The 22614-nt window shown below is 43.9% G+C and overlaps 1 protein-coding gene across 5 annotated transcripts in view; it reads right to left on the bottom strand.

Moving 5' to 3' along the window:
* usp25 (ubiquitin specific peptidase 25) overlaps nt 1-22614 on the bottom strand; it is a 177189-nt gene that overhangs the window by 15856 nt on the left and 138719 nt on the right. For all 5 annotated transcript variants that reach the window (XM_041210981.1, XM_041210983.1, XM_041210982.1 and 2 more), the window contains one exon: nt 11907-11986. In XM_041210981.1, the coding sequence (XP_041066915.1) occupies nt 11907-11986 (80 nt within the window). The remainder of the gene's footprint in view (nt 1-11906; nt 11987-22614) is intronic.

Here is a 22614-nt window from a genome sequence, read left to right as displayed (position 1 = left end):
AGGGGATGAAAAACTTTAGCATCGAACATCTCCAATGTGCAATAGTAATTCAACTTATTACACCTTCCACACTGTTAGAGAGACTGCATTTATAGAAAGAAAGATACGTATTTATACAGGAGGATCGGGAAAGGCATCAGGTCAGACTGCTACTCCCCTGTGTTATCCAATGACCTTATCCTAGTCTATCAATCAGGACACTTCAAAGTGATTCACAGCCAAATCAGCACTTTTGAAGTGTTGTAGGAAATGCAGGAGCCAATTTGTGCACAAGTTCCCACAAATAGCAAGGTGGTAATGTTTTGATGATGATAACTCCAATGGTCTTCTACAAAATAGGCTACCTGAGAGGGGAGACAGTGGTTCAGTGTAACATTTCATCTGCAATACAGCATCTCTGACAGTGCAGTTCTCCCTCCGTAACTGAGTGTCTCAGCCCAGTTTACATGCTCAAGTCTCTGGGGGTGGGACTTGAAACGACAGCCTTCTGACTCAGAAATGAGAGCGTGCTACCCACTGGGCCACAGCTGGTACACCACGGCTCAGTGGGGCACATTGGGGTGTGAATGATGTGCATGCATGCCAGATATTGGGATGGAGCTAGATGCTGAATCCAATTGCCGCACTGTGTGGCCCCAGTTACTCATTCACCATGTTCAGCAATTTCATTTCACCATGTTCAGGATTTAGATGGCTTATACAGAAAGCAACAAATACCAAACAAGGAAGGGAAGGGGGAGAGGGGGTTGAGGAGGAAGGGAGGGGGAACGGGGGAAGGTGAGGGAGGAGGAGGAGGAGAAAGGGAAATGGAAGCGGGGGGAAGAAGGGAGGGGGAAATTGAAGGGGAAAGGGTGGATGGAGGTGCATGGGGCCAGGGAGGGCAGGTGGACTGGCAGGAGAGGGGAAGAGGGAGAGAAGGAAGCAGGGAGAAGAGAAGAGGGTGAAGAGATGGAAAGACTAAGAGAGTTACAGAGTAGAATTCAGGCATTCAGCTGGTTTACATACAAAGTGAGTAACAGGCTGCTTGTTATTCTGGGAGTTTTACATATTGCAAGAGTGTGAATAGTTATGAAGGCGGTGTGGCTCTGTCAACATGAATTGTATTCACTGGTAATGACTTCAGGCTAATTGGGATCTGGGGAAGAAAGCCCATGAAAGGTTGCTTTAGTCACAAGTTGATTTTAAGCACAAATTAAGGTGAGAATATGTTACATACAAGCTTAAGATTGCCCTGTAAAAAGTTGTCATTTTTTTCTTTATTCTTTCATGGGATGTGGGTATTTTGAGAATCTGCCATATTGTTGTAGGTCTGGAGTCACATGTAGGCTAGACCTGGTCAGGGCGGCAAATTTCCTTCCCTAAAGGACATTAGTGAATCAGATGGGTTTTTATGACAAGCGATAATGGTTTAACAGTCACAATTAAACATTTTTCCATCTTTTCAAACTAATGTTGTCTGTGATTGAGATTGCCAACTCTTGAGCCAAAGGTACAAATTAGGGGTAATTTGGTCCTGAGAGTCTGTGTCCATTAGTAACTGGATTGAGCTTCCCAAACCTGTTGAACATAGGGCTCCTACAGCCAGCAAACAGAAGAGGTTTTCTCCCAGCCACCTAAATTGCATTTGTGCACTACTCGCAGGGAAATAAATCATAAATCCCATCTATATAGCATTGGTACAGCAATGTCTTAGAATGCTTGATAATGAACACTAAGCAGGAAGCCAAGGAAATCAATGAGATTGGTTTGCTGTAAGCAGTTCAAGGTGAGGAGAGTGTTAAGATGAAACATAGAAAAGGGGGCATATAAGCAGTAGTGGAAGTGCCATGGAGCAAATATGGAGGGCTTGAGCTGGGAGAATCTGGTTGAGTAGGAAGCTGAGTGAATGACAGGAGACAAGAAGTTTAGCTTTAAGTCGGAGCTTGGTGCTTAATTGGAGTGGGACCAAAACAGCAAGTGAATGAGCAAACAATTTCTGTGGGTAGTACTAGTGTATAGCACAACAGTAAATAGTGTATGAAATGATGGAAAAGGGATTTAGAAAAGTGATAGATAAGAATAGCACACTCTGAAATATCCTGGAAGCATAAAGTCCCCAGAGTACACATGCATGAAGTGCAGCTCAACAGAGGAATGCTGAGTTCAATATCAAGCTGACTCCACTCATTAAATACTGCAGGGAATAAAGATTGCTGAAGATCTATTCAGCATGTGATCACCCTATGGAGAGCAGCTCTGCCAACAGTGTTCCAGTGGTGACAATCGCACTTCTAATTCAGGGTGTTCTCTTTTTTTTAATCAATTCATGGGATCTGGGCTTGGCTGGCTGGGCCAGCATTTATTGCCCATCCCTTGTTGCCCTTGAGAAGGTGGTGGTGAGCTGCCTTCTTGAACTGCTGCAGTCCATGTGGTGTAGGTACACCCACAGTGCTGTTAAGGAGTTCCAGGATTTTGACTCAGTGACAGTAAAGGAATGGCGATATATTTCCAAGTCAGGGTGGTGAGTGACTTGGAGGGGAGTTTCCAGGTGGTGGTGTTCCCATCGATCTGCTGACTTTGTCCTTCTAGATGGTAGTATTCATGGGTTTGGAAGGTGATGTCTAAGGAGCCTTGGTGAATTCCTGCAGTGCATCATGTAACTGGCGCACACTGCTGCTACTGTGCGTCGGTGGTGGAGGGAGTGAATGTTTGTGGATGTGGTGCCAATCAAGTGGGCTGTTTTGACCTGGACAGTGTCAAGCTTCTTGATTGCTGCGAGAGCTGCATTCATCCAGGCAAGTGGGGAGTATTCAATCACAGTCCTGACTTGTGCCTTGTCGATAGTGGACAGACATTGGGGAGAGAGGAGGTGAGTTACTCATTGCAGGATTCCTAGCCTCTGACCTGCTCTTGTAGTCACAGTATTTATATGGCTAGTCCAGTTCAGTTTCTGGTCAATGGTAACCCCCAGGATGTTGATACTTGGGGATTCAGTGATGGTAATGCCAATGAACATCAAGGGGCAATGGTTAGATTCTCTCTTGTTGGAGATGGTCATTGCCTGGCACTTGTGTGGTGCAAATATTGCTTACCACTTGTCAGCCCAAGCCTGGATATTGTCCAGGTCATGCTGCATTTGGACATGTACTGCTTCAGTATCTGAGGAGTCACGAATGGTGCTGAACATTGTACAATCATCAGTGAACATCCCCACTTCTGACCTTATGATGGAAGGAAGGTCATTGATGAAGCAGTTGAAGATGGTTGGGCCAAGGACACTACCCTGAGGAACTCCTGCAGTGACGTCCTGGAGCTGAGATGACTGACCTCCAACAACCACAATCATCTTCCTTTGTGCTAGGTATGACTCCAACCAGTAGAGACTTTTCCCCCTGATTTCCATTGACTCCAGTTTTGCTAGGGCTCCTTGATGCCACACTCAGTAAAATGTGCCTTGATGTCGAGGGCAGTCACTCTCACCTCAACTGGGCATTCAGCTCTTTTTTCCATGTTTGAACTAAGGCTGTAATGAGGTCAGGAGCTGAGTGGCCCTGGCAGAACACAAACTGGGTGTCAGTGAGCAGGTTATTACTAAGCAACTGCTTGATAGCAGTTCCATTACTTTACTGATGATTGAGTATAGACTGATGGAGTGGTAATTTGTCGGGTTGGATTTGTCCTGCTTTTTGTGTACAGGACATAACTGGGCAATGTTCCAAATAGCCGGGTAGATGCCAGTGTTGTAGCTGTACTGGAACAGCTTGGCTGGGGGCGCATCAAGTTCTGGAGCACAAGTCTTCAGTATTATTGCCAGAATATTGTTAGGGCCCATAGCCTTTGCACTATCCAGTGCCTTCAGCCATTTCTTGCTGTCACAAGGAGTGAATCGAATTGGCTGAAAACTGACAGCTGTGATGCTGGTGACCTCCGGAGGAGGCCGAGATGGATCATCCACTGAGCACTCTGGCTGCAGATTGTAGCAAATGCTTCAGCCCTTATCTTTTGCACTGATGTGCTGGGCTCCCCCATTTTTGAAGATGGGGGTATTTATGGAGCCTCCTCCTCCAGTGAGTTGCTTAATTGTCCACCACCGTTCATGACTGGATGTGGCAGGCCTGCAGAGTTTAGATCTGATCTGTTGGTTGCTGTGGGATTGCTTAGATCTGTCTATCACTTGCTGCTTATGCTGTTTGACATGCAAGTAGTTTGTGTCATAGCTTCACCAGGTTGACACCTCATTTTTAGGTATGCCTGGTGCTGCTCCTGGCATGCCCTCCTGCACTCTTCATTGAATCAGGGTTGATCCCCTGGCTTGATGATAATGGGAGAGTGGGGGATGTGCCAGGCCATGAATTTACAAATTGTGTTTGGGTGCAATTCTGCTGCTGCTGATGACCCACAGCATTTCATGGATACCCACTCTTGCTGTTCGAAATCCATCCCATTTAGCATGGTGGTAGTGCCACACAACATGATGGAGGGTATCCTCAATGTGAAGACGGGACTCCCTCTCCACAAGGTCTGTGTGGCGGTCACTCCTATCGATACTGTCATGGACAGATGCATCTGGTGAGAATGAGGTCAAGTATGTTTTTCCCTCTTGTTGGTTCCTTCATCGCTTGCCGCAGATCCAGTCTAGCTATGTCCTTTAGGACTCAGCCAGCTCTGTCAGTAGCTACCAAGCCACTCTTGGTGAAGGACACTGAAGTCCCCCACCCAGAGTACATTCTGCACCCATGCCATCCTCAGTGCTTCTTTCAGTGGTGTTCCAATATGGAGGAGCACTGATTCATCAGCTGAGGGAGGGTGGTACATGGTAATCAGCAGGAGGTTTCCTCGACCATAAGAATTAATGGGGTTCAGAATCATTGTTGAGGGCTCCCAGGGCAATTCCTTCCCAACTGTATACCACTGTGCTGCCACCTCTGCTGGGTTTGTCCTGCCGGTGGGAAAGGACATGTCCAGCGATGGTGATGATCAGGGCATGATCTTCAAGGGAGATTCTGTGAGGATGACTATGTCAGACCATTGCTTGACTATTCTGTAAGACAGTTCTCCCAATTTTGGCACCAGCCCCCAGATGTTAGCGAGGAGGACTTTGCAGGGTCAACATGGCTGAGTTTGCCGTTGTCATTTCCAGTGCCTAGGTGGATGATGGGTGGTACCACCTGGTTTCATCCCTTTTTTGGGACTTTTTAAGCAGTTTGATAAAACTGAGTGGCTTGCAAGGCCATTTCAGAGTGCATTTAAGAATTTAACATTGCTATGGGTCTGGGGTCACATGTAGGCCAGACCAGGTAAAGATGGCAGATTTCCTCCTCTAAAGGACATTAGTGAACCAGATGGGTTTTTTTTTTTACAACAATCGACAATGGTTTCATGGTCCATGTTTCATGGACTTTTAATTCCAGATTTTTACTGAATTCAAATTCCACCATCTGCCATGTGGGATTCGAACCCTGGGTCTCAGGGTTACTTGTCCAGTGACAATACCACTATGTCATCGCCTCCCCAAATCCCACATCAGAGACTTGAGCTCATGATCTAGGCACAATTTAATGCCAAACTGAGCGGCTACCCCCTCAGAAGTGCCGCCTTACAGATAAGATGTTAAGCTGCCTAGGCTCTCAGATGGACATAAGCGCCCCCACAGCACTATTCCGAAGAACAGTGATGGAGTTCCCCCCAGTGCCGACCAATAGCTATCCCTCCACCACCATCACGAAAAAAAAATTGCCTTGTCACTATCACGTTACTGCTTGTGAGATCTTGCTGCGCTCACATAAGCTGTTTTGTGTCCAACATTTACAAACGACTGAACTTCATAAGTATTTCATTGGTTGTGAAGTGTTTTGGGATGTGCTGAGGTTGTGAAAGGCATTATATAAATGTCAGCATTTCTTTCTTAACAGTGGAGAAGAGGGCAAGAAAGCAGGGCAGGACAAGTCAGAAAGAACCAGCACAGGCAAATCCGGTGGGTCTGCACATCTCCAATTGATAAGACACATTTTTTGGCACCCATTACGAGGTCAAAGATGAAGGTGGTTCATCAAGAATGACACCACGGCACTGTAAACAAGGGGTTCCTCAACAGAGAGAAGTGTGATACTTTCCCCCAGAACATGGTCTGTTATTAATGCTGTAGGTGAAACAAAGTAATTCTAATTGCATCACTTTTCTTCTTAGCATTCATGACTGATAATATTGTTTCTTATCAATACTGCTGCCCTTCCTCCCTTCACCATATCCAGGCATACTTAATTGCGATCCTAACCCTGCTTTGTCACAATTTAGGTACTAAATCTGTGCTGTGTGCACTCTATAGCACACCATTCCTTTTGCCCACCACCCCTGTGCTCACTGATCTATATTGCCGACCATGCTCCCAACAACTCAAGTCTCAACTTCTCATTCGCTTATTCAAACCCTTTCACGGTCTCACGGCACTCTATTTTTGTAATTTTTCTAGCACTAGAATCCACCAGCAGCTCTGGAATTTTGCTTATCCCCCCAAGTCCTTCCACCCCACAACTGGCATCAGTGCATTCAGCTCTTTAGGCCCTAATCTCTGAAGTTATCTCCCTAAACCCCTCTGCCACAATCTCTCCCCTTAACACCATCCTTAAAACCCAAACAAAAACAAAATTACCTTGAAAAACTCAGCAGGTCTGTCAGCATCGGCAGAGAGGAAAAGAGTTGACATTTTGAGTCCTCATGACCCTTCAACAGAACTAAATGAATCCAAGGAGAGGGGTGAAATATAAGCTCACTCTTTTCTTCTCCGCTGATGCTGCCAGACCTGCTGAGTTTTTCCAGGTAATTCTGTTTTTGTTTTGGATTTCCAGCATCCGCAGTTTTTTTTTTATCCTTAAAACCTGCCTCTTTGACCAAACATTAAGTCATCTATTCCACATATATCCTTACATGGCTTGCTATCCCTTTGTACCTATTAACTCTCCTTTGCAGTGCCTTGGGGCATTTTCCCACGTCGAAGGTGCTGCATATGCAAGTTAATATTGTGGTAAATGTTAAGTTTCTCTGTTTTAATCAAAGATTGACAATTCATTCCACAGGAAGTACATAGCGATTTTTGAGGTGAGATAAGGTGCTATGAAATTTTACATTCTTTCTCTGAAGGTGGAGGGGCATGTTAGTCGGGTGGTGAGAAAGGCATATGGGACACTTGCCTTTATCAATCGAGGCATAGATTACAAAAGTATGGAGATCGTGCTGGAGTTGTATAGAACCTTGGTGAAGCCACAGCTGGAGTAGTGTGTGCAGCTCTGGTTGCCACATTATAGGAAGGATGTGATTGCACTGGAGGGGGTGCAGAGGAGATTCACCAGTATGTTGCCTGGGATGAAACATTTAAGTTATGAAGAGAGGTTGGATAGACTTGGGTTGTTTTCGTTGGAGCTGAGAAGACTGAGGGGCGACCTGATCGAGTTGTACAAGATTATGAGGGGCATGGACAGGGTGGATAGGGAGCAGCTGTTTCCCTTAGATGAAGGGTTAGTCACAAGGGGACATAAGTTCAAGGTGAGGGGCAGGAGGTTTAGGGGAGATGTGAGGAAAAACTTTTTTACCCAGAGGGTGGTGACGGTCTGGAATGCACTGCCTGGGAGGGTGGTGGAGGTGGGTTGCCTCACATCCTTTAAAAAGTACCTGGATGAGCACTTGGCATGTCATAACATTCAAGGCTATGGGCCAAGTGCTGGTAAATGGGATTAGGTAGGTAGGTCAGGTGTTTCTCACGTGTTGGTGCAGACTTGATGGGCCGAAGGGCCTCTTCTGCACTGTGATTCTATGATTCTTTGTTTAAAAACTAGGTAAGCAAATGGTTAAAGGGGATTAAATAAGAAAATAAATGGCTTTAGTTCATTGCACTTGTTCATGTTTAGGTCCCAGTGCAGCTGGTGGCTGAGTGAGCCAAATCTGGTCTATTCCTGCATGACGTGGGTTCAGAGTTTTGTACTTGGCAGGTTTCTTTCAGATGAATTTTTCAGAAAAGACAAAAACAGCTTCAGTAACAAGTATTGTGATATCATCTCCATGAAGTGAAGGCCAATTCATGCAAATATGTTTTAAATCCTACAATTTTAAAGGTAGGGGGCTCCTGCTGTCTGTCCAGTGTCAATTTCCATGTGTGAGCTTAAGCAATGAATGGCAGGTTATTTGACTGCTGAGGGCCTCACTGCCAAACTCTCGCCCTGCTCTCATGTGACGGGCACATTTTCCAGGATGGCAGGTCACTGGGAATGTAAGGGCAGTGGGGGTCAATAGAAGGCCATCTACCTCTGTCTGCCTGAAATTAGCTAAATCAACCAAGACTTTCTTGATCCATGTGTTTCAGCTCCTCGTCAGATTTACTCGTTCCCGTGTTAACAGAGGAATCAGGAACTTTTTTGTCTGGACTTTGGGTGCAGTAATTGTGTGGCAGGAAAAAACATTCCTGTACGCTAAGTTCGCTATTCTTCATTCTGACCATTTGTGGGAAAAAACCTCTCTTTGTTCGTATCCTAACTTCTCCAGGATCCATTCACTTAGCACCACTGTGTTTACTGAGCTACGTTTTCATCCTTGTTTTCAAATTCCTCTGTGCACTGGCCCCTCCCTATCTATTACCTTACAACGCCCTGAGATCTTTGAGCTCCTCAAGTCTTGCCTCTTGCGCACCCAGATTTTCATTGCTCAGCCATGCTCTTCATCTACATGCTCTAGAATTTTCTCCCTAAACCTCTCTGACTTTATACCTCTCCCTCCTCCTTTAAGATAACAACTTATACTTATATAGCCCTTTAACAGAATAGAATGTCCCAGGACCAATATAAAACAAAATGTGACACCAAGCCACACAAGGAGATATTAGGTCAGAGGAACAAAAGCTTGATTAAAAAGGGCAGGTTTTAAGAAGCGTCTTCAAGGAGGAAAGAGAAGAGGAGAGGTGTAGGGAGGGAATGGCAGAGCTTAGGGCCAAGGCAGCTGAAGGTATGGTCACCATAGGTAGCATGATTGAAATCAGGGGTGCTCAAGAGGCCAGAGTTAGAGAAGCAAAGGTATCTCAGAAGATTCTAGGGCTGGGGAAGGTTACAGAAACATGGAAGGATGAAGACATGGACATATTTGAAAACAAGGATGAGAATTTTAAAATTAAGACATTCCTTGACCGGGAGCTGGTATGGGTCAGCAAGCACAAGGGTTATGGGGGAACAGGATTTATTGTGAGTTGAGACACAGGAGTAGAGTTTTGGATGACCTCAAGTTTACAGAGCATAGAATATGGAAACCAGCGAGAGTTGCTTTGGAATAGTCAAGTCCAGAGATAACAAAGGCATGGATGAAGATTTTTTGCAGCAGATAAGCTGAAACAGGAGTTAGGTCGGGTGATGTTACGGAGGTGGAAATAGTGGTCTTAGTCATGATGTGACTATGATGTGGGAAGCTCATCTCGGGGTTAAATGTGACACCAAGGCTTCAAACAGACTGGTTTATCTCAGACTGCTGCCGGGAGAGGGGGATGGTGTCAGTAGCTAGGGAATGGAGTTTGGAGCAGGGGCTGAAATTGTCAATTATATTTTAAGGCCTTCCTTCCACTCTCCTAATTTTCCCCTCTATTCTTGAAGCTTCTGAACTGGGGAGATGATTCCACTGGAACTAGCAGTCCTCTGACTCTTCACCCATAGTAACATCCTTCACTGGTGAGCCCAGTCAATGAGTGCAGACAGCCAAGACCAGCTCAGTTCTTGATCAATGTCCAATGTTCATCTTGCAACATGGGTTGCTAGACGGTGATCAGAATTAAGAACACTGGCAAATATAGTAACAGATGGAGGCCACTCAGTCCCTTGAGCCTGTTCTGCCATTCAACTAAATTATGGCTGATAAAGCCTAATAAAAATTTATCATCAGTCTCAGTTTTGAAATTTTCAAATGACCCCTGGCTGAGAGAAAGAGAGAGAGAGAGAGAGAGGGAAAGAAAGTATTCTAGATTTCCATTGCCCTTTGGGTGATAAAGTGCCTTCTGACATCACCCCTGAATGATGTGGTTCTAATTTTAAAGTTATACCCCCTTGTTCTACACTCCTCTCACCAGAGGAAATAGTTTCTCTCTATCCACTGCAACAAGTAAAGATCTATGCAAGAAAATTGAGTCCTTTGAAATGTGGATGCTAAGACGTATGTTTAAAATTCCATATACGGGCCATAAGAACAATGAAGAGGTGCCTGAAATTGCAAGCAAAATGAACTCTAAAAAGCAGCATCTAGAAAAGAAAATGTCAGTATTTCGACCATTTAACCAGAGCTTAAAAGCTACAGAGATCTCTTCTCAAGGGCAGCAGAAAGAGGGGTCGGCCTACGCATAGCTGGATGACAGACATCACACAGCGGTTACAGGCAAGCTACATGGACGTATGAAGATGGTACAAGACAGAAGAGCACGACATATCATGACAGTAGATCCTGTGGTAGCAGTAGCTACAAGCAGCAGTAGCTACAAGCAGCAGTAGCAACTGCAATAAATCTTTTAATTACCTAAACACCTCAATTCGATCACTCCAATCTATATTTGGGGGAATACAAGGCTAGGCTGTGTAACATATATTTGTGCTACCTAGCTAAGGGATACTGGGACTGTTGCTCGTGATTGAGATCAGTCCTCACAAACCGGGAAAGGAAGCACTTCATCAGAAGCTTTAAGTTCAAGTCCGACTCTAGGGCCTTCCCCTCTCTGGGAGGTCCTGGCATGTTATTTTGGAAGGAAGACTTGAGAAAGATTTGTATTTATATAATGCCTTTCACAACCACAGGACATCCCAAATGACTTTACAGCCAATTAAGGATTTTCTTCTTGAAGTGTGGTCACTGTTGTAATGTAGGAAATGAGGCAACCAACTTGTGCACAGCAAGCTCCCACAAGCAGCAATGTTATATTGATCAGATAATCTATTCTTGTGATGTTAACTGAGAAATAATTATCGGGCAGTACACTGGGGGGGGTAACTCTCTTGCTCTTCTTTGAAATAAAGCAATGGGAACTTTTACATCCACCTGAGAGGGTAGACGGGGCCTCGGTTCAACAACTCACATGAAAGATTTTATTTCTGGCAGTGCAGCAACCCCTGAGTATGGCACTGGAGTGTCAGCCTTGATTTTTGTGCTCAAGTCTTAGAATGGGACTTGAATCTACAACCTTTCTAATTGAGAGGTGAGTGTTACTAACTGAGCCACAGCTGAAAAAGCACAGGGGAGTTCTCTGTAGTGTCCTAGCCAATCTTTCTCCCTCAACCAACATGGCTAAAATAGGTTATCTGGCTACCATCAAGCTGTTATATGTCAGGTCTTGCTGAGCACAAAATGGCTGTCACATTTCCAACATAAAACAGTGGCTACCCTTTAAGTTACTGGTCATAAATCGCTCTGGCATGTCCTGAGGTTGTGAAAGGAGCTATGTAAATGCAAGCCCTCTTTTCTCTCTGTATCAATCAGGGTCACAGTCCTTTTATCAAATGGGACGCTGGATGAAGCTGCAGGAATGGTTTTTATCCACTCGGCTGCAGAGTCGATGCAGCAGCTGCCAACTGCTGCTGTCAGGCAGATCAGATAATTCTCTGGCCTGGTTACTGCCTTGACTCAAGTAGAGGGAAGAAATCACTAAAGCTCCATCTCAAACAGGCTTGTGGAGAGAGAGAGAAGCCAGTGGCACGTCTGCCACCTAGAGGAACGAGCGGGATTTAAACCACAACACTAAGGACGACGCCATTTCATGCATTCGAAAAAGAATACAGACAGTAGAAATTCCTAGCGATCAGTTGAAAATTAGCTTGTCTTTTTAATCCAGCAGATGAAATAGAACAGAATAAAAAGCGCTAAACTTCACAATAAAAATCAGGGTACGCTTGCTATATTCGACACCATCATTGCCTTACCTTTTCTTTTGGAACAGCTCCAGGCCAATCATAACACAAACAGTCATTTCTCGAAACATTCGGTATTCATGGTGCCATTTCTGTAACAGATGCAAATCACAGCAGGGGAGGAGGGTTACTTAACGTGCAAGTATCATATTTCCCTATAGCTTACTTCAGCCCCCTCAGCGCACCATGTCCTGGTTAAGATAGGGCACTATGGTGCCATCTGGCAACTTCTCCAAGTGATCATTTGACTGGAGCCCAGGCAGTGAGTGACAACTGGCTCCGAGTTGTATGCTGTCTCATCCAGCATTTTCATACTCTCATTTTCCAGCAGCAATCCTCTTGTGCATCCTCCATTTCCTTTGTCACACCATTGCTGGCGATGCCTTCAGTTGTCTAAACCCCATACTCTAGAATTCCTTTCCTAAGCCTCTTTGACCCAGTATTTAGTCAATTGTCCTCATATCTCCTCCTTTGGTGTGTGTCAGGTTTTATCTAGTTACACTCTTCAGAAGTGTCTTTGCAATGTTATACTATATTAAATAAAAGCAAATCATTGTTGCGTCAGGGGAAAGTGATCGGGAGCCTCAATTCCAAGTGGAGAGAGGTCAGAATGCTGAGAATACTTCTAGCCTCTATGCCTCATTACTCTAATTTGGCCTACTAATTTAACACACTTTTTTTTCTTTATACTTTCATGGGATGTGGGTGTCACTGGCATTAGAAGCAAAGAAACGCAGAAAATAGGGGTAGGTCATTCAGCACCTTTGAGCCTGCTCCGCCATTGCTGATCCTCTATCTCAACACCGTACTCCTGCACTCTCCCCATACCCCTTGATGCCTTTAGAGCCCAGAAACCTATTTCTTTCTTAAATTTGCTCAGTGACTTGGCCTCCACAGCCCTCTGTGGTAGAGAATTCCATAGGTTCTCCACCTGAGAGTGGAGAAGTTTCTCCTCATCTCAGTCTTAAATGGTCTACCCCATATCCTGAGACTCTGACCCCTTGTTCTGGACACCCCCCCACCCCGTCTCCACTCCAGCCAGAGGAAATATCATCCCTGCATCCAGTCTGTCCATCCCTGTCAGAATTTTATATGTTTCAAGGGGATCTCCTCTCACTCTTCTAAACTCCAGTGAATATAGGCCTAGTCGGTCCAATCTCTCCTCATACAACAATGCTGCCATCCCAGGAATCAGTCTGGTAAACCTTCAATGCACTCCCTCTATAGCAAGTATATCTTTTCTTAGGTAAGGAGACCAAAACTACACACAATGCTCCAGGTGTGTTCTCACCAAGGCCCTGTACAGCTGCAGTAAGACATCCTTGCTCCTGTACTTAAGTCCTCTTGCAATGAAGGCCAATATACCATTTGCCTTCTTAACTGCTTGTCACACCTGCATGCTTGCTTTCAGTGATTGGTGTACATGGACACCCAGGTCCCTTTGTACATCAACATTTCCCAATCTATCACTGTTTAAATAATACTCTGCCATTCTGTTTCTCCTACCAAAGTGGATAACGTTACACTTATCCACGTTATACTGCATCAGCCAAGTGTCTGCCCATTCACTCAGACTGTCTAAGTTGCCTTGAAGCCCCTTAACATGCTCATCGCTCATATTCCCACCAAGTTTCGTGTCATCAGCAAACTTGGAAATATTACATTTGGTTCCCTAATCCAAATCATTGATATATATATTGTGAATAGCTGGGACCCAAGCACTGATTCCTGCTGTACCCCAATAGTCACTGCCAGCCACTCCGAAAAAGACCCATTTATTCCTACTCGCTGTTTCCTGTCTGCTAACCAATTCTCAATCCATGCCAATATATTGCCCCCAATCCCATGTGCAGGGCAGTGGCACTAGGTCATAAATGCTTATTTGGAGAGCCGGTGCAGACACGATGGGCCAAATGGCCCCTTTCTGTGCCATTAAAATTGCGAGATTCTATGATTTTACAGTCTGCTTTTATGTTCCTTGCAAGTTTACTTTCATGTTCTATTTCTCCCCTCTGAATCAATCTCTTGGCCCTCCTTTGCTGAATTCTAAACTGCTCCCAATCCTCAGGCTTGCTACTTCTTCGAGCAGCTTTATATGACTCCTCTTTGGATCTAATACTATCCTTAATTTCTTTTGTTAGCCATGGTTGAGCCACTTTTCCTGTTCTGCTTTTGCGCCAGAAAGGAAAGTATAACTGTTGCAATGCATACATTTGTTCCTTAAGTATTAGCCATTGTCTATCCTCTGTCATGCCTTTTGATGAAGTTGCCCAATCTATCTTAGCCAAGTCATACCTCATACCTTCATATTTTCCTCTGTTCGGATTTAGGGCCCTAGTTTCAGAATTAACTACTTCACTTTCCATCCTAATGAAGAATTCTATCATATTATGGTCACTGTTCCCTAAAGGACCGCACACAACAAGATTATTTATTAAACCCTTCTCATTGCACAATACCAAATCTAGGAAAGCCTGTTTCCTAGTTTGTTCCTCAACAAACTGGTCTAAAAATCCATCTCATACACACTCCAGGATTTCATCTGCCACAGTATTATTGCTAATTTAGTTTGCTCAGTCTACATGTAGATTAAAGTCACCCATCATTACTGTAGCACCCTTGTTACATGCATCTCTAATATCCTGTTTAATGCCATCCTCTACCTTATCACTACTATTTGGAGACCAATGGACAACTCCCACTAATGTTTTCTTCCCCTTGTTACTTCCTGGCCCCACCAGGCTGATTCTACATCTAGATTTTCTGAGCCAATATCCTCTCTCACTATTGCACTGATTTCACATTCTTAACTAACAACGCCATGCCACTTCCTTTTCCTTTTTGCCTGTCCATCCTAACTATCGAGCATCCTTGGATATTCAGTTCCTTGCAGCCATGTCTCCATAATCACAATCATATCGTACCCACTTACATTTGTGCTGTTAATTCATCTACCCTATTGCGAATGTTCTGTGTATTGAGATGGTGCTTTTAGACTTTTTTTAACATCTGTTGCCCATCTCTAATTGCCCTTGAGCTGAGTGGCTTATTAGACCATTTCGGAGGGCAGTTAAGTGTCAACCATCACACAGTTAAGGAACTAGAGAGACACAGAGGTAAAGTAAACCAATTTTTTTCTTGCTGGACTATCAGAGGGACAATTCACATACTGGCCATTTTTCAGTCAGTAAATTTTGGCTGGCTGCTCAACATATGGAGCATCAATCATCAAAACATGTTCACTTCTCTGCATGGACACTGATTTGCTATCTGGAGCAGGAACATTGGAAGATATTCTACTCCATAGCCCAGGGCACAATGGGAGCATCTATATAGCAGCCCTGTGTGCGATCAGCTAACTCAGCACTGATTGGGGATGGACAGCCTGCATCTTCATGGTCTCTATGGCACTGCTACACATTGATACATCTTTCTGCTACGTACAGAGTGAAATTATACACATTTGGTGACAGTGTCGGTTTTGTCACACAGGGTAAATCAAATTGTTAGGTACTTGGTCATTCAACAAAGGCAGAAACTTCCCACCCTGTTCCATTAACTACGATGAGCAGAGTGACTATTTTGTAAATTCAACATGAATGGGACAAACGACTTGCATTGAAATGACTTCCTGAAACCAAAGCTAACAAAAAATTCACTTGTATTCGTAAATTCTCTGCTCAACAAAGTGACAGATGATCATGTTGAGAAATAGAGCACCAACCATTTTCACATACATCAGCAAAATGGATTATCTGACCACTTGCTGTTTGTGGGATCTTACTGTGCAGTAACTATCTGCCACATTTCCCTACAATTAAAAGAGTGACAATAGTCCAAAAGTATGTCATTAGCTCTGAAGTGCTTTGGGGAAACCTGAAGTCACTGTACAAACATGTACGCTCTCTTTCCTTAATGGTACTAATCACTCCCAATTCAGAAAGATGTAGATTCAGCTCCTACTGCATTCTGCAACCTCTGAGGAAGACTGGCACTATCTGGATGGGTTTTATGTTGCAAACTGAGATTGTCCCAAATTCCAGGTTGTATTGCAACAATTAGATAAAACGTTAGTTCAGCCTGATACCTGGACACTTTCAGAAGCGCCTGAAGGATTTGCGGAGGTTACAGAACAGGTTCCAGGGATGTGGGATTACAGTCATGTGGAAAGACTGGGAAAGCTGGGGTTGTTCACCATAGAGCAGAGAAGGCTAAGAGGAGATTTGATAGAGGCGTTTAAAATCATGAAGAATTTAAGTAGAGTAAGCAAATTGTTTCTAATGGTTGAAGGATCAATAAACAGACAGCATAGATTTATGGCAATTGGCAAAAGCAGGGGTAACATGAGGTAAAGCTTTTACATAATGATTGGTTTCAAAAGAGAATTGAATGAATATTTGAAGAAAAAAATTGCAGAGATGGGGAAAGAGCCAGGGAGCGGAACCAACTGGATTGCTCATTGAAAGAGCCGAAACAGAATCGATGGGCCGGATGGTCTCCTTCTAAGCTGTACTACTTTATGATTCTAAAAAGGAGTTTTTCACCTTATCACTCAGGACTGGATTCAAACCCAGGTGTCGGGGTGAAGAGGCTACTGACTGAAATATTGAAAAATGTTCAGACGTTAGCTTGAATTACTAATTTTTTTTTTTAATTGGATGGTGTGTTTTGTGTTGCTGTTTAACATTAAAACTCAGTACTGTCAGTGTCATGTTAGAATTGGCAACAGGGAGACTAAGCCTAAACAAGTAATCCAGATGTGGTCTAACCACAGGCTGACGCAGTTTCAAAATCACCTCCTTTGGCTTATAAATTACAAACCCTAGCCATATGTTGCAACGTTTTGTTTTATTGACCATCTGTGGATAGTGAAGCAATAGTTTCGATGACCTGTCCATCAGAGCTCCACCCTGCTGCATTGCCTCAAGCACTTTATCATTAGTATGTGCTGAGCATTCTTTGATTCTTCTAATCTCATGACTTTACACATCCCTGCATCGAACTCCATCTGATAGCTCTCCACCCAGTGACCTAGACTGTCTGGCTTCCATTGGATTATCACACACCAGTCAGCATCGTTCACTCTCATGCACCAAATTTGATGTCACCCATAAACTTAACAATTAGCTGTAAAATGTTTTGGGACATCCTGAAGGTTTCTTTCTGGACACCATTAAATAAAGTTAGAAAGAGTAATCCCAAACTCAATCTCTGTGGGCCTGCATTTTCAACTAGTTTCCACCAATGTCTCTAATGTGCCACTATACTTTTCTGTCTACTGGCCAGACAATGACCCCTTTTCTTTCACTGACATTTCCCCGACTGCCTTTGCATTTCAAAACATCCCCACCAAATAAGAACAAAAGAAATTGGAGCAAGGGGAGGTCATCGAGCCCCTCAACGAGATCCTGGCTGATTTTCTACCTCAATGCCACTTTCCTGCACCCCTTGATATTTTAAATATGTATAAATTTATTGATCTCAGTCTTGAACATACTCAATGGCTGAGCCTCCACAGCCCTCTAGGTTGAGAATTCCCAAGGCTCACCACTCTCTTGAGAGAAGAAATTCCTCCTCATCACAGTCCTAATCCTGAGACTGTGTCCCCTGGTTCTAGACTCCCCAGCCAGGAGAAACAACATTTCTGCATCTACCCTGTCGATAAGAACATAAGAAATTGGAGCAAGACTTTCACCGTCAGGCCTAAACAGAACCTGTCCTTGTTCTTCTTGTTCTCCAAAACCCCCAAGTGCCGACAATATGCCCTAGCCCCATGACAATTGGACCCCCAAAATCAATGGGGATAGAATAAGGGAGTGGGATTGTTTGGATAGGCTGAATGGCCTCTTTGTGTGCTATATGAATCTGAGTAAGTATATACAAATGCTTCTTTGGAGAATTGTCACGATAATAATGTAGGACAATATAATAGCCAATTTGCACAGAACAAGATCCAATGAACAACAATGAGATAAATGATCAATAAACTGTTTTAGTGTTGTTGGTTGAGGGATAAATGGCCAAGATGCCTGGGAGAACTCCTCTGCTCTTCTAGTGAAGAGTGTGTATTATTACATCCACGTAAGAGGCAAGACGAGACCTCAGTTGAAGGTCTCATCAGGACAACGGTACCTCTGAGAGTGTAGCACTCCCTCAGCACTGTTCTGGGAGTGTGAGCCTAGATTATATGCTTAAGAGTCTGGATGTAGGGACTTGAGTTCACAGCAGCTGACTCTCAAAACGCAATCTACTGAGCCAAGATTGACACATAGTGCCATCTGGTCTATTAAAGCCTTAAACAACAGGTGGGAAACATGACAAATAAATCTGCTGGGAAAAATTTACTGAAATGTTGCCACCTTCCTTTAATAAACATTCAACTTCTTGCTTCTTGCTGCAGCATAACACTTACAGCGAACTTGATCATGCAGATCGGATTTGTCCAGTACGCTGTTGTAACCAACCATGGTCCACTGAAAATGCTGCTTACAATCTGTTTACACAATGAATCAAACAGAAAGTGGCACAGAGGTCATTTTCTCTCATTATTTCCCCAAGGGCCAAACTCTGATGGAAGCTTGTTGGAGATGTTGGTTACTGAAATAAAACCCAAATCAAATGCTTCCTGCACACGTAACAAACTGCACACATGAACAGTTACAACTACCAAAGTTAGGGGGAAGGAGCATTTGAAAGCTCAGAGTTTCAGTCTCCAACAACCTTTTTTCTTTTTTTTCTGAAGTGTGGAGGTGACTTAAGTGAAGGGTCCCTTTAAATCTTCCTGCCTGACTACACATCCACAGTAATTTAAAAGGGCCAGTTTATGCTCAACTTGCAGGTGAATGCTTGGGTTGCTGTTCGACCATGCAGCTTGGAGGGAACATTAAGTCTCCAGTGACTGCAATATCAGTGGTTTCCAATCATGAGGGCTATATGTGGACATAAATCAAGAGCAGTAACCTCCATCTTATTGTAACCTCCGGCACTACTTCTGTTGTGAAAAGACATCATTATCATGCAAAATACACCAGGTAACCGTTATCATTGAATTATACAAAATAGAAGGCCATTCGGCCCATTGTGTTTATGCCAGCTCTTTGAAGCAGTTACCCAATTAGTGACACTCTATTGCTCTTTCCCCATAGCCTTGCAATCTTTTCATTTTCAAGAGTATCTATTCAATTACCTTTTGGAAGTTACTATTGAATCTGTTTCCACTGCCGTTTCAGACAGCACATTCCATATCATCAAAATGCTGCATAAAAAAATTCTCATCTCTGCTCTGGACCTTTTAGAGTCATAGAGGTCTACAGCACAGAAAAAGGCCCTTCGGCCCATCGAGTCTTCGTAAGTACCTAACTATTCTAATCCCATTTTCCAGCACTAGGCCCATAGCCTTGTTATGCCAAGGCATTGCAAGTGCACATCCAAATACTTCTTAAATGTTATGAGGGTTTCTGTCTCTACCATCCTTTCAGGCAGCGAGTTCCAGATTCCCACCACCCTCTAAACCTCCTACCCCTTACCTTAAATCTATGCCCCCTGGTTATTGATCCCTCCACCAAGGGGAAACGTTCCTTCCTGTCTACCCTATCAATGCCCCTCACAATTTTATACACCTCAATCATGTCCCCCTTCAATCTCCTCTGCTCCTGGGAAAATAACCAGTCTATCCAATCTCTCCTCGTAACTAAAACTCTCCAGCCCAGGCAACATCCTGGTAAATCTCCTCTGCACTCTCTCTAGTACAATCACATCCTTCCTATAATGCGGATTCCAGAACTGCATGCAATACTCTAGGTGTGGCCTAAACAGTGTTTCATACAGTTCCAGCATAATCGTCCTGTTCTTATATTCTATGCCTCGGCTAATAAAGGCAAGTATCCCATATGCCTTCTTAACTACCTTATCTACCTGTCCCGTTACCTTAAGGGACCGGTGGACATGCACACCGAGGTCCCTCTGATCCTTGGTACATCCCAGGGTCCTATCATTCATCGTGTATTCCCATACCTTGTTTGTCCTGCCCAAGTGCATCACCTCACACTTATCCAGATTAAATTCCATTTGCTACTGATCAGCCCATTTGACCAGCCCTTCTATATCCTACTGTAATCTAAGACTATCCTCCTCACTATTTACCACTCCAACAATTTTTGTGTCATCTGCGAACTTACTGATCAACCCTCCTGCATTCAAGTCTAAATCGTTTATATATACCACAAACAGCAAGGGACCCAACACCGATCCCTGTGGAACCCCACTGGACATACAAGCATCCAGTCACAAAAACACCCCTCGACCATCACCCTCTGCTTCCTGCCACTCAGCCAATTCTGGATCCAATTTGTCAAACTGCCTTGGATCCCATGGGCTCTTACCTTCGTTATCAGTCTCCCATGCGGGAACTTATCAAAAGCCTTGCTGAAGTCCAAGTAGACTACGTCAAATGCGTTGCCCTCATCTACACACCTGGTCACCTCTTCTAAAAATTAAATCAAATTATGACCGCCCCTTAACAAAACCATGCTGAATGTCCTTGATTAATTTCTGCCTCTCCAAGTGTAGGTTAATTCTGTCCCTTGGAATTGCTTCCAATAGTTTCCTCACCACTGAGGTTTGACTGACTGGCCTGTGGTTCCCTGGTTTATCCCTTCCTCCCTTCTTGAACAACGGTACCAAGTTGGCTGTCCTCCAGTCCTCTGGCACCTCTCCTGTGGCCAGAGAGGTATTGAAAATTATTGCCAGCATCCCTGCTATCACCTCTCTTGCCTCACTCAACAGCCTGGGATACATTTCATCCGGGCCAGGAGATTTATCTACTTTTAAGCCTGCCAAACCACTTAGAACCTCCTCCCTTTCTATGCTAATTTCTTTAATTGTATCACATCCCTTTTGTGATTTAAAAAAAATGCGTCCATCCTCTATTAAATCTCCCCTAAATCTTCTCTTCTCTAAAGAGAATAATCCCAGCTTTCTCCACATCACTGAAGTTCCATGCCTGTTATCATTCTGCACTGCTCCAGAGGCCCAGGCGAATGCTCTGGGGACATGGGTTCAAATCCTACCACAGCAGCTGGTGGAATTTATTTCAATTAATGAATCTGGAATATAAAGCTAGTATGACTAATGGTGACCATGGCAGTTATCATTGATTGCTGTAAAAGCCCACCTCGTTCACTAGTGTCCTTTAGGGAAGGAAATCTGCCATCTGGTCTGGTCTGGATGTGACTCCAGTCCCACAGCAATGTGGCTGACACTTAACTGCCTTCCGAAATGGCCGAGCAAGCTACTCAGTTCAAGGGCAATTAGGGATGGGCTACAAATGCTGGCCTTCCTGGTGACACCCACATCCCATGAAAAAATAAAGAAATATCCTTCCTAAAGTGTAGTGCTCGGAATTGGACACAATCCTCTAGCTGAGACCTAACAAGTGATCTATAAAGATTTGCATTTGGACTTGCACTCCATATCTCTATTTATAAAGCCAAGAATCAAAATGTAATTCATATTAACAGAGAAACACTTAGATCATGTCCACGTTGCTCCATGCTTTGCACCACAGTTGCCTTATTTACAGTTATATATAGACACCCTGATTTCAAGCTTTACCTGCTCCTCATATAAGTGAGCCTCAAGAAGCATTTCCATTTGCCACTTTAAACTAGGGTGCCCAGGACAGCCATAGGAAAGAAGGGACAATTCAGCATTATTAAGCGCAACCCACAAACACCTTCTGTCAAATGTCCAAAGTGAGATCATTTTCAACAGAAACTGAATTGGGGGCTTGAGGAGAGCACCACCCCAGTCCCAAACAATATCACTAAAATAGATTATCTGGTCATGACATCATTGCTGTTTGTAGGACTTTGCTATGTGCAAATTGGCTGCCACGGTCCCAACAAGACAACAGTCACTAGACTTCAAAAGCACTTTGGAAAAACTCAGCAGGTCTGGCAGCATCGGCGAAGAAGAAAAGAGTTGACGTTTCGAGTCCTCATGACCCTTCGACCGAACTGACTTGAGTTCGGTCGAAGGGTCATGAGAACTCAAAACGTCAACTCTTTTCTTCTCCGCCGATGCTGCCAGACCTGCTGAGTTTTTCCAGGTAATTCTGTTTTTGTTTTGGATTTCCAGCATCCGCAGTTTTTTTGTTTTTATTCAAGAGCGCTTTATTGGCTGTAAAATGCTTTGGTATGTCCTGAGGTTGTTTAAGTATCTATATAAATGCCAGACTTTCTTTGTCTCTTGCAAATGCAGTGTAATCAAACTATGTTCTTACTCTCATTTTTTCCCATGAACAGAAACCGGTGGGTCATCTTCCCTCCATCAGCTCTCTCTTTCTCCTTACATCTACAGTATAGTTTTTCAACTTCAGCTTAGTATCAACTAAACCCAGTTGCTTGACTTAGCTCATCTTTTCTCCTAATCTTCAATTCAGTGATGAACAAGGGGAATGGGGAGAGAGCGACAGTATGGCGGTGAGATAGAGGATCAGCCATGATCATATTGAATGGCGGAGCAGGCTCAGAGTTACCTGAATTACCTGCTCCTATCTTCTATGTTTCTATCTGCACTTGGCCCTGACTCCCAAGCTCCTTGATTAAATGAAATCGGCAAGACAAATGTAGGTCTGTGAAGTGCCGCAGGAGAGATTTACACAATCTTCGTGTTCATCAACCTACATATTTTAAATTAGACAAAAATGCAAGGAACGAAT

This window comes from Carcharodon carcharias, chromosome 18, assembly GCF_017639515.1.
Source record: "Carcharodon carcharias isolate sCarCar2 chromosome 18, sCarCar2.pri, whole genome shotgun sequence".
NCBI lineage: Eukaryota > Metazoa > Chordata > Chondrichthyes > Lamniformes > Lamnidae > Carcharodon > Carcharodon carcharias.
This window is presented reverse-complemented; position numbering and strand designations above follow the sequence as displayed.